Source organism: Sitophilus oryzae, unplaced genomic scaffold (assembly GCF_002938485.1).
Source record: "Sitophilus oryzae breed Bouriz unplaced genomic scaffold, Soryzae_2.0 scaffold_1393_pilon_pilon, whole genome shotgun sequence".
In the NCBI taxonomy this organism is placed as follows: domain Eukaryota; kingdom Metazoa; phylum Arthropoda; class Insecta; order Coleoptera; family Curculionidae; genus Sitophilus; species Sitophilus oryzae.
The window spans coordinates 3,260,259-3,273,188 of record NW_022146052.1 but is presented as its reverse complement, the minus strand read 5'-3'; the positions used below and the strand labels follow the sequence as shown (position 1 = coordinate 3,273,188).

Genomic DNA, 12,930 nt, shown 5'->3' with positions numbered 1-12,930 from the left:
ATGCATGGCAATGACAGAGAAATAAAGGCGGCGCTGGCACCTAGGCAGAGGAGACCTGACGCCAATGAACAGGAAAACATCATTACTAAGGCCTTCCTTCCATATGTTTCCCAGGTCACTGATAGGATTGGTAAAGTTCCCAAGAAGCATAACATCAAAACCATATACAAACCTACCCGAAAAATAAGGGACCGCTTTAAGACCAGCAAAAGACAAAAGAGAACCATTATCCTCTGCAGGGGATCTACCGTATACCTTGTCCTGCGGTAGCGTATATATTGGAACTACCAAACGCTCAGTAGGAACGATACTTACGGAACACAAGAGAAGCTGCAGGTTAGGACAGACAGACAAGTCGGTCGCGGCCGTAGCAGAACATGCTCTAAGAGATGGTGACCACAAAATTCAGTTCGAAGACACCCAAGTCATTGCTACAACATCTGGATATCATCCTCGTTTCGTCAGGGAAGCTGTTGAAATTCACAAACATCCAAATAATTTCAACAGGAAGGAAGAAACTCTCTACCTAAACAGAATTTGGCATCCAGCTATATCTAGGACCAAGGAAGCAGTACAAAGAAGTAGACCAGTTCCGGAAGAACCACCACCGGAACAAGCCCCCTCCGCCGACGCATAAATGCGCGCTACGCCGATGCGGAGGCATCAGTCTAGTGTGAGCAATCGGAGCAAACACACCTCTGAGGATGCTAGCCACTCGTGCTAGCGAAACGTTAGGAAGCAATTCTAACCGACGACGGCCTAATAACCCGAAAAACCAAAATTCTTCAAACGATGGCCGCGAAAGCCTAAACTACTACATTAAACGGCTCTACGGGGAGGAGCTATTCAGATTGTACCAACGCCTGGACAAGACACGGAAGCGAAAAGCTCACTTGCTATCATCGCTTGCTTTTCTGTGCCGCTGCCGAGACCAAAACGTAATACCAGGATTTCTCAAAATGAAGAGGGTATTCTCATCTACTCAGGCAAATCGCCTTTACACCAGGATGGAGAAAAATTTTCTTCGTGAGAGGATTCATACATCTAGACGAGACTTAGCAAAGGTAGACAGGGAATTGATCGACCTATTTTATATCCTTACCGCCAACATGCAACCTGTAGACTGGGACAAGATTGACGGAATAACATACCAAAATATGCAAAATGAATTGGAAAGAACATCAGCTCGCCAGAAGATCAAATATGAAAAACTGCAACCAAAAACCAAGCCGGAATATAGGATATCTCTTGAACCTGCTCGAACCGTGGTGAATCTCACAGATAAGACCCTTACGACATCAGAAGTAACATTATTAGCGAAGGGAGGAAACTTTGCCATAACACCGAAAGTGGTTCCAGTGGAAGACATTATTGCCGGAACAGAAGCTGCCATACGTAACCTTCCTAACAGTATCGCAGACGAAATCCGATTTGAAACGGTCAACATATTGAGAACTGCTAAGGCTCCAAAAAGTAATCTGTCTAGGGAAGAACATCAGGCTCTAAAATCGCTGAATGCTGACAAGGACATTCTGGTCTTACCGGCAGACAAGGGGAATGCTACGGTAGTAATGAAGTCTGAGGATTATAGGTCCAAAATCGAGGATCTACTGGAGCCCCAGACTTATAAGTTACTGAAGAAGGATCCTACTGCCTTAATTGTCAGAAACACCAACAGACTCATCAAGGCCTCCTCACTCCCGGAACATCTGAAATCAAAATTAATTAACTCGGAAGCTCAACCACCACGCCTTTATGGACTACCAAAAATTCATAAAGCTAGTGTCCCACTTAGACCGATAGTGAGTGCTCCAGGATCGCCTACTTACAACTTAGCTAAATACTTGACTACGATCCTACAACCGAAAGTCGGCAACACAAACTCTTATGTGAAGGACTCAACGCATTTCGTCCAAAAGCTAAAAGATATAAAACTGGAACCATCTGACATCATGGTAAGCTTCGATGTGGTATCTCTATTCACGAGAGTACCCCTAGGCGAGTCAATGGATCTAATCAAGGAATCATTCCCACCTGACATCGCGGAGCTCTTCCGAGTGTGTCTGACTGGTAGCTATTTCTTATGGAACGGCAATTACTACGAACAAACAGAAGGTGTCGCAATGGGTAGCCCAATCAGCCCAATAATTGCTAATTTCTTTATGGAGAGATTTGAAGAAAAAGCGCTAGAGTCATCCGTTCTGAAGCCCGCTGTATGGTTTCGTTATGTGGACGATACATTTGTGGTTTGGAAACATGGACGTGACAGCCTAGATGACTTCCTTCATCACCTTAATTCGCAGAGCCCGAGCATAAAATTTACCATGGAAACCGAAGTAAACAACCAACTGGCCTTCCTCGATGTGCTTGTCAAGAGAAATGGCGACCTTTTGGATCACACCGTGTATCGAAAACCCACTCATACAGACCGGTACTTACACAAACTATCAAATCACCATCCAAGCCAAAAACAGGGGATTATCGGAACATTAGCAAATAGGGCAAGACGTATCTGTGCTAATGAACACATCCAAGAGGAACTAAGTCATTAAATAAAGCCTTTCTTGCTAATGGGTATAATGAGAAAGAAATAAAGGCGGCGCTAGCACCTAGGCAGAGGAGACTTGACGTCAATGAACAGAATAACACCGTTAATAAGGCCTTCCTTCCATATGTCTCCCAGGTTACCGATAGGATTGGAAAAGTTCTCAGGAAACACAACATCAAAACAATATACAAACCTACCTGGAAAATAAAGGGCTGCTTGAGACCAGCCAAAGATAAAAGGGTACCATTATCCTCTGTAGGGATCTACCGTATACCTTGTTCCTGCGGTAGCGTATACATTGGAACTACCAAACGCTCAGTAGGAACGAGACTTACGGAACACAAGAGAAGCTGCAGGTTAGGGCAAACAGACAAGTCGGCCGTAGCAGAACATGCTCTAAGAGATGGTGACCACAAAATCCAGTTCGAAGTCACCCAAGTCATTGCCACAACATCTGGATATCATCCTCGTCTGGTCAGGGAAGCTGTTGAAATTCACAAACATCCAAATAATTTCAACAGGAAGGAAGAAACTCACTACCTAAACAGAATTTGGCATCCAGCTATATCTAGGACCAAGGTAGCAGTACAGAGAAGTAGACCAGTTCCGGAAGAACCACCACCGGAACAAGCCACGCCCCCTCCGCTTATTGAAGGCGGCATAAAATACGCGCTACGCCGAAACTGCGGAGGTGCGGCATCAGTCTAGTGTGAGCAATCGGAGCAAACACACCTCTGAAGATGCTAGCCACTCGTGCTAGCGAAACGTTAGGAAGCAATTCTAACCGACGACGGCCTAATAACCCGAAAAACCAAAATTCTTCAAACGATGGCCGCGAAAGCCTAAACTACTACTTTAATCTTAATTTTTTTAAACCAGTACCTTTTAACATTATTTTTCTGCAGTACTAAAATCCATTATTTACCTATCGTGTGATGTCGATATTTTACAGCTACTCCAGTTTTTAATATGTGTTTAGTATGGTTCTTCTACCATATTCATGATGCACTTATCTACGACGAGATGGTATACAAACTTTATTGATGGTAACTTTATTGGTGTATAAGACTTTCTGCCTGGGCAGCGAGCATTAACCATAAACTGTGCTCTGGGTCTACAGTTAATTTTCACTCGATTTTTCCTCCACTTGACTTCAAAAGACACAAAACACACGTAATAACACGAATCAAAATGCATCATCTTCCAAAACGCAGGGTATTTGACAAAACTGACAAAAGTTGACACAAAATTATAACCTCTAATTTGGCAAGTCTTTGACAAGCGTCAAAAATCTAAAGGCGAGTTCATACGCATCGGCGTCCGTTTGTCATTCATCGTTCCGTCAAACCAATAAAATTGAAATACGATCTGTCATTTTTTAAATAAACCAATAAAACTGGTTAAAAACAACAAGAGACGACGCATGACGGATTTATATTTAAACCCATCCATAGTTAACTTAAAAATTATTAGAAACTTTTTTTAGTAAAATAAATAAATTGGTATGGGACGTCATCTGCTTTTCTTCTGTCATCGTCTGTCGAAATCTTACCTGAGAAAAAAAAACAGAGTATATTTAAAATTTGAATGATAAGTTATTACTTCAAAATATTATGAAAAAAAACTCCATAAAACTGAAAAAATGTATTGGAGTTATTTTATTAAAAAAAAACGGTACCTACCTGTTAATACAAAACAAACCAGAAAAAAACACCACATACAAAAAAAAATATAGAAAAGAACCACTTCTTACTTTCAAGCTTCAATATTTATGAATATAACTTATATAGAAATACAAATTTGTAATATTCCACAGGAATAAATAAAACAAAATATATAAAACAAACTTTTTATTAATAATAACACTTACTGAATATTATACCTTAAAAGTTGATTAACTAACTTTAATATTATTTTTTTAACCAGTACATTTTGACATTATCTATCTTCAGTACTAAAATCCTATCAATCCTATCGCGCGATGTCGATATTTTACAGCTACTCCAGTAGTACATGTTTAGTACGATCCTTGTACCATATACGAGATCCAGTTATCTACGACGAGATGGTATACAAACTTTATTGATGGTAACTTTATTGGTGTATAAGACTTTCTGCCTGGGCAGCGGGTATTAACCTTAGGTATTAACTATAAACTGTGCTCTGGGTCTACAGTTCTACAGTTAATTTTCCCTAAATTTTTCTTCCACTTTACTTTAAAAGACACAAAACACACGTAATAACATGAATTAGAATGCATCATCTTCCAAAACGCAGATATTTGACATTAAGTTGACACAAAATTATAACCTATAATTTGGCAAGACTTTGACAAACCACAAAAATCTAAAGGCGAGTTCATACGCATCGGCGTCCGTTTGTCGTTCATCGTTCCGTCACACCAATAAAATTAAAATATGATCTGTCACTTTTGAAATAAACCAATAAAACTGGATAAAAACAACAAGAGACGACGCATGACGGATTTATATTTAAACCCATCCATAGTTAACTTAAAAAATATTAGAAACTTTTTTTAGTAAATAAATAGATTAGTATGGGACGTCATCTGCTTTTCTTTTGTCATCGTCTGTCGAAATCTTACCTGAGAAAAAAAACAGAGTATACGTACTTTAGGTTTGCACTTAAACAAAATTCTCAAGTTTTTTTTTTAATCTAGGAGCTACAGAGACCCTGTAGATTTAGTGGACTTACAGAAATGTTAGTAAAAATACAGTTAAAAAAACAATTGAATATTTGCAGAAGCAAATAAATATATCTCATTTTATTTAATCATCTAAGAAATAATTTGGTCCAAAAAATGTTAGTTATCTAAAAAGTACAGAAACGAATAAGTTCTATTTTAACTCCTTAAATTAAAAGTTCCTCGTTAAGCTCCGCGCGCACTGAATAGGTATCGGCTAGAGCGAGCGGTGCGAGCGGTGCGAGAGGCGCGAGAGGCGCGAGCGGCACGACCGGTCGGAAAGTCGATTATAGCCGCTCACTGGAGTCGCACGATCGACGGTCGAGAGTACGTCACCAGCATAAATTTGAGCATAGACGAGGAGAAGTTTATTCAAATTTAGTCAAATTCATTCGGCATTTCAAAAAATTATTATTACTATTTATAGTTTTATGCAACTTTTTTATATTTTATGCTTTATAATGGAAATTGATATTATTTAGATCTTAACCAAACACACATTAATATATTTAGATCTTAACACAACCACATAAAATTAGTGAAATAGAGTGGAAGATGCGGATAAAATATACTACATGACCCTGAGCTTGACCGATTTTACTCAAAAGGACCGGTATAACTCAAAAGGGTTTAATTTGTTCTTTGAAAACAAAGCTAGATATGAAAAATTGTCAAATAAAACTTCTATTTTTATTTTTTTAATCTAAATAAGTGTCATTACAAACATTTATATATAGCTTTTATTTTAAGTTTTTAAAATCTTTGTTTTAAGTCAGTAGTAGATGTCAAATGTTTTTAAAATCTTTGTTTTAAGTCAGTAATAGATAGTCAAACGAAACTTGTGTTTACATTTTGTTTAATGATTGACGTTTCAACCAATTTTAATTCGGTCTTCTTCAGAATCTATAATATACGTATAAATAATTTTCTACGTTTGTGGTAAGAAAAAATTATATATTAAACACATTGTTAGTGATAAAATTGTATTGTATATTATAGATTCTAAAGAAGACCGAATTAAAATTAGTCGTCAATCAGAAGTTTCATTTATTACTACTGACTTAAAACCAAGATTTTAAAAACTTAAAATATAATGAAAAAGTCAAAGAAAATTGAAAAAATAAAAAATATAAATAGTTTTTATAGTATACCGTATTATGGAAAAGGAACGGCATCAGCGATGACCATGAAATGAAGGTCGGTGCCATTTTATATGTAAATTTATATAGGAAATGTCATCAATCGTTATTTCCTATCCAACTGGACGCCGTTTTTTTCTATCATACATTAGATATACATATGTACAAATATTTTATTCAAACATAAATATTATTTTCTCTATTTGTACCTTTTACGGAGCGATCAACATAGTAACATAGGATGACTATTTATCAGCTGTTATTACTAACGTCAAAACAAACCAAAAATTAAATAAAATAAAATAATATAAATTAAAATAATATATGATAAGTTTTTTGACGATATTTAAATTCGATTTTCAAAATAATGTGAGATAATCAAAACGAGATGAGAAATAAATGGGTTTAATCGGAAGGTTTTCTAATTCAGTTATTGAATAAGTGTAGTAAACAATATAGGTTACGTGCTTGTAAGAAATTTTTATCAGAAACCGCATATTAGTATGATATGGTCTCGTACACTTTCGATTAATAATTCATCAGGATATGTTTAATGTAAAACCGCTCCACTAAAACGAAGTCGCTCGGCGTAGACTATTCGCCGCCCAAGATTAACAATAACAAAATAGATAGAGGCAAGTCATTCATAAATTCACAAAATCGAGGTGCCAACATCGTTTTATCGGTTAGTGCCCCCACTACCCTAGTTTATGGACAGCGGGGTAAAGAGGAAAGTGGTAGGGGAATTCGAAGATTCGAAGCAGAAGAGCATCAAAACAGAATTTATCCTTAAGATTTCATTGATGAGTAAAAGCTGGTAAAAGCCAGAGATATAGAAGTAGGTGGTTAGAGGCATAGATAAAATATTTTTTTAATAATAAATTTAAAAAATGTGTTCATGCAATAAAACTAATAAATTATTATAAATACATAATATATGCTATAAAATATTTGACAAACACTATAAAAAATGTGTTTATTAAATATTCAATAATTAAAAGTTAGATATAATTAAAAGATATTATAGGTACGTATTATCGTAATATTGATTGATAAACTAAAATGATAATGGATATATTATATAAGATGTTTTGTTATTTAGATAATATTAATTACAAAAGAAAAGTAGATACATGTGAACAACTAATTTTTATATTGAATATCAGTAGATATACATTAATAATATAATTAATATAATGTATAATGAAAAAGCACAAAATTCATCTTTTCTGTTAGCATGGAGCTTTAAGGCCAGTTATACCATAATAAACAACAATAGGTTTGGTTACCTATGCCGTAAAATATATATTCATTTAATTAGAAACATTAACAAAACAAAAAAAAACAATGTTCTGTAGTTTTAAAATTCATTTTATTTTATATGATTCTGGGCTAAAAACTCATGACCAAAATAAATTCTTGTTGTGACTAATATTTTGACCAAACGAATTCTCAATGTAGGATATGTTACATACCATATAATTTACATTAATTAGGTATTAATCATAACACGATATTAATAAAACAAGTGTTGTATTTTTAAATATATATTTAGGGACTAAGTAAAAAAACAACAATAATATAATATTCTTACTACATTTATAGGTTCATATTAAATAAAATATTGTAGCCTGAAAAAAATATATATTTTGTTAAATGCCATTGTAAGGATCCAAGCAGAAACCAATTTCTCATTGGCTTTTTGTGTTATTAACATATATATATAAGATAATATATAGATATAAACATATTTGCATAACAAATAACATAGTTATAGCAAATAATCTAAAAAAAAACAGCGTGAAAAGACGGCTGGGAATGACGATTGATAATTTTAGGCGAGGTCAATCTTAAACTACACCATTTAAAATCATTTTTTATTTAATATAAAATTAATTACGTACAACAGAGCGCCTTTTAAAAAATGAGTACGAGCCAAGAAAATCGTCTAGGGCTTGACCTCGCTGAAATTATCATATTTTCATTCCCCAGTCACAGCATTTGTTTTTTCGATCGTATGGTTTATTAACTTATTACTATTAATAACTACTAACTTATTACATAATTGTAAATATTACATTAATTAGTATGTATAATAATTAGTATACATCATAAATTTCTAGTTTTATAAAATATGAATAATAAAAGACATAAATACTGTATGATCAAAAAAAACGGCGTCCAGTTGGCTTGGAAATGATGATGATGACATTCCCCCATATAATTTTACATATAAAATAACAACGATCTTCATTTTATAGCCATAACTGACACCGATTTTTAATGTCAGGTATCGAAATATCTGTTGCAAAAGTACAATATTACCAAATATTTTACAAAGTGTAGAGCTTCGAAGCATAATTATCTTAACCAAAAAGTTAATGAAAACATGAAATGAAAGTGATTTTCTTTTTAAATTCTCTGATATATTATTAGATATTTATATTAAGTGTCATTTCTTTGTAGGTATCTGATATTATATCTACCCGATATTAAATATGACTTGAGTCCTGTACTATGCCATGATTAAATATGCAAAACTCAAAAATATATTGATTTTTATACACAAACAAGTAAAAGTCTAGAATATGCGATTCTAATCACTATCATTGTCACTTGTCTCTCAACAAAAGTATTTCTGTAGCTCTCCCTAGGGTTCACATCTCTCACTATTTTGCATAGTAGCATTACGTCGATTTTAAATGTGATGTAAAGGACCAATTTCATATGCACTATGTAATTAAAGTAACAACTTCCACACCATGAATATCTTCACTTCCTAAAACAAAATATAAACATGAAGTTGGTGAATATAAATATCTACATTGAGTATACATTGAGAGCAAAATAAAAATAAAATTGACAATCAATGACATTCACCATATAAATTTACATTTTATAAAATGACATAAATCTTGCTTTCAAAGCCAACCCTAACGCTTTTTTTTTCGATAGTGAGGTCTTATACAACTATTGTGTAATTTTAGTAAAATAATATTAATATAACATATACAAATCTATATATAGGGTGGCGCCTCTCATAGGACGCGAAGGCTTCAAAGGAAATGAAAGTGAATTTTATGACGAAAACAATTGGTGTTTATATATAAAAACCAGCTGATATGTTTTAACCGCATAACGACGTCGTTGCAGCCACGCTTAACTTGATTGACTTTTAAACCCTCCATATGTTCTCAAAATTTTATTTGAATACAAACTTCCAACAACAAAAATCCTTGAAACCTTCGTATCGTATGAAAGGCACCACCCTGTACACTTTGAATCTGTGTATACATATTAATATATAGTAATATTTTATATTAAAAAATTAAACTGTAAATATATATGTACTTACATATTATGACGGAATAGGTATGCTAACAAGATCATACTTCTTATCTAGTTATCTGCAGGATCCTAATATCTTAATGTTAATTTCCTAGGTGATGTTAAAACAGTTGCAACACCATAAATCGCGACATAAATGGCTGTGAAAATTCATCAGTTTTTAAATATTTTCTTCAATTCCTTATACAATAATCAGCTGTTTTTGAGCTCTCTTTTGCTCAACTTTTTAATATCATGCTATGAATAAATCCTAACAGAGAAAACCATTTAATTTTTCTCTCACTATCTTTTAGAAATCTGAAATAAAATATTTATCTTAGTAATACAAACGTAAATAGGCATTATTTTTTATAAATGTAAACATACCAATTATAATTTATGTAAACATACCAATTATTTGTATTCATAATTAAATACAACTATACGATTTTGATTCGGACAATATTGTAACAAAAATATAAACATTACTTCTTATAATATACATAATATATTATATTATAAAACAAATATTAACAAATAGGTAAATAAAAGGAAATGCTGCATTACCACAGAACAGTACTTACTTTTGAAATGACACTTCACGATGTTTAAATTCTTTAATTCTTACATATTTCCCAGTGTAGACCCATTTTAAATGCTAATTTTAGTCCTTTATATAAAATGAAACAATTATACACTAATAGTTTATTAATAGTTAAGAAATATGGAAAAATAAAAGCTGATCTTGCCAATCAGCTGTTTATTAACACTGTTGACCACGTCCAATTGGTCCAATTCCCCTACTATAGAAAATACTATAACAACAGAGCGGCATTGCCAGATTAAAAATTAATCATAACGGTTGATGTAAAAATGACGAAATTTACAAATATTTCTTGTAATCTTTGACTTGAATCTTATTAAGTACTAAATAAAATTATAAATATCGAAATTTTCAAATGTAGTAAGCTCTAATTAATTATTATTTTCTTAAAAAGTTTCCCCATAGTATACGTATACAAATTAAAATAAACAAAGGCTTTGACAAATCTCCGGTAAGACTTGGCAACGCAACAAACAATAACAATAGGATGTTGGCATTCGCATAAAATGTAAACAGTTCCCCTGTGATTCGCCGCCTCCCATGCATTCTCTGATTTCGCCTGATGGCGCGAGTACCGCCGATAGCTCGAAGCGCACCGATCTAATGCGGTGCGCGGGCTTACATTTATTTCAACGTAAACTGATGCATTGTCGCTCGCTCTCGCCGATACCTATTCAGTGCGCGCGGAGCTAAAGTGCACACGCACTGATGGTAATCGGTACCAGTCCGGCGAGAAACGGCGAAGGCGGTGACGTAGTCGACTATCAGCAGATAAGGTAAGAGGAAGGAATCTGGCCTCTGGGCCAAGAAATGTTTTAGTGGACATCGGCCCGTCTACCCTGTTCGATGGTGCAGTCGCTTTTGCTGGTCGGTCCGATCTGATGCAGTGCGCGCCCAGCACACTCCTCGTTTACAATTATTCATCCTGTTAAGCTGATGCTGATCGTCGGTAATTTGGTGCGCCAATGCGTCGATACCATGGGTTTGTACGGTGGATGGGCCAAAAGGCGGTTTTGGGCTAACCTTCAAGAAATACCTCAAACACACAAATTGTGATTTCTAAACGAACTAATCGACAGATCGATCAAGCCGCATCAGCGCATGAGACATAGTTAGTATGGTGCTTAAGTGTATGCTCTAGCTTTAGTATTTTATGTTTTATATTTATTTTTGCGTAAAAGTTCTCATCTTTTATGGCGTTAAGTTCGCCTTCGAATGCACCGTGGATAACGTCTAATTATAAGCGTGTACTAAATAAACTAGCACAGCGACCAAACAATCAAGCTTAAATCTCTTGGTTAACTTTGGCGTTACTACAGATAAAAAAATCGCAATAAAAAGGCCTGCCTTTACGCAAAATAAATACTCAAACACCATGCTAAAAGCTAGAGCATACACTTAAGCTTTCCTTAACTATGTCTCATGCTGATGCGTCGTTTGATTCGTCGATTAGTTCGTTTAGAAATTCATAATTTGTGTTTGAGGTATTTCTTTTGAAGGTTAGCCCAAAAACCGCCTTTTGGCCCATCCGTACAACCGCCAGTATCGACGCTGGCGCACCAAATTGACGTATTGACGATCAGCGTAAGGGCCAAGCCGATGAATAATTGTAAACGAGGTAAAAGCTGGGCGCACTGCATCAGATCGGACCGACCAGCAAAGCGACTGCGACCATCGAACATGGGCGGGGCCGATGTCCTTTATTTCGGCCTGTGAGGCCAGATTCGCCTCACTCTGCCTATCTGCGATAGTCGACTACGTCACCGCCTTCGTTCTCGCCGGACTGGTACCGATTCAGTGCGTGTGCACAGCTCCGCGCGCACTGAATGGAAGTATCGGCGAGGCGAGCGACGTAATTTCAGTTTACGTTGAAATAAATGTAAGCCCGCGCACCGCATTAGATCGGTGCGCTTCGATATCGGTACTCGCGCCATCAGGCATCAGAGAAGAATGCATGGGAGGCGGCGAATCACAGAGGAACTGTTTACATTTGTGCGAATGCCAACATCAGCCATTATTATTTGTTATGTTGCCAAATCTACCAGTTTATCATTTATTTTTAATTTGTATACAAATCTTAAGAAAATAATAATATAATTAGAGCTTACTACATTTGAAAATTTCGATATTTATAATTTTATTTAATTACTTAATAAGATTCCAAGTCAAAGATTACAAAAATATTTGAAATTTCGTCATTTATCCAACCGTTATGATTAATTTTTAATCTGGCAACGCCGCTCTGTTGTTATAGTATTTTCTATAGTAGAGAGTGGACCAATTGGATTTGTGGTCAACAGTGTCAATAAACAGCTGATTGGCAAGATCAGCTTTTATTTTCCTATTTCTTAACTATTAATAAACTATTAATTATAATTGTTTCATTTACATAACAGTTCCAAAATTAGCATTTTAAAATGGGTCTACACTGGGAAATGTGTAGAATTTAAAGAATTTAAACATCGTGAAGTGTCATTTCAAAGTAAGTACTGTTGTGGTAATGCAGCATTTCCTTTTATTTACCTATTTGTTAATATTTGTTTTGCAATACCGTATGATCGAAAAGAAAAAAAATGGCGTCAGTTGGCTGGAAGCCCGAGCGATCGAT

At 34.9% G+C, this 12,930-nt stretch overlaps 2 protein-coding genes and 1 long non-coding RNA gene across 3 annotated transcripts; 2 read left to right on the top strand and 1 right to left on the bottom strand.

Annotated features, from left to right (window-relative positions):
• On the top strand, positions 1 to 637 carry LOC115875683. Its single transcript, XM_030891215.1, has 2 exons — positions 1 to 130; positions 189 to 637. Exons 1-2 carry the CDS (start codon positions 1 to 3, stop codon positions 635 to 637), a joined length of 579 nt encoding a protein of 192 aa, XP_030747075.1.
• A 322-nt stretch (positions 638 to 959) lies between these two features.
• Positions 960 to 3,256, top strand: LOC115875682. Its single transcript, XM_030891214.1, has 2 exons — positions 960 to 2,508; positions 2,559 to 3,256. Exons 1-2 carry the CDS (start codon positions 960 to 962, stop codon positions 3,254 to 3,256), a joined length of 2,247 nt encoding a protein of 748 aa, XP_030747074.1.
• A 6,695-nt stretch (positions 3,257 to 9,951) lies between these two features.
• Positions 9,952 to 10,295, bottom strand: LOC115875616. The gene is made up of 2 exons (XR_004049034.1): positions 10,106 to 10,295; positions 9,952 to 10,036 (listed from the first exon to the last, which is right to left on the bottom strand). It is a non-coding gene; the product is annotated as an uncharacterized LOC115875616 (long non-coding RNA).
• Positions 10,296 to 12,930: the final 2,635 nt, after the last annotated feature.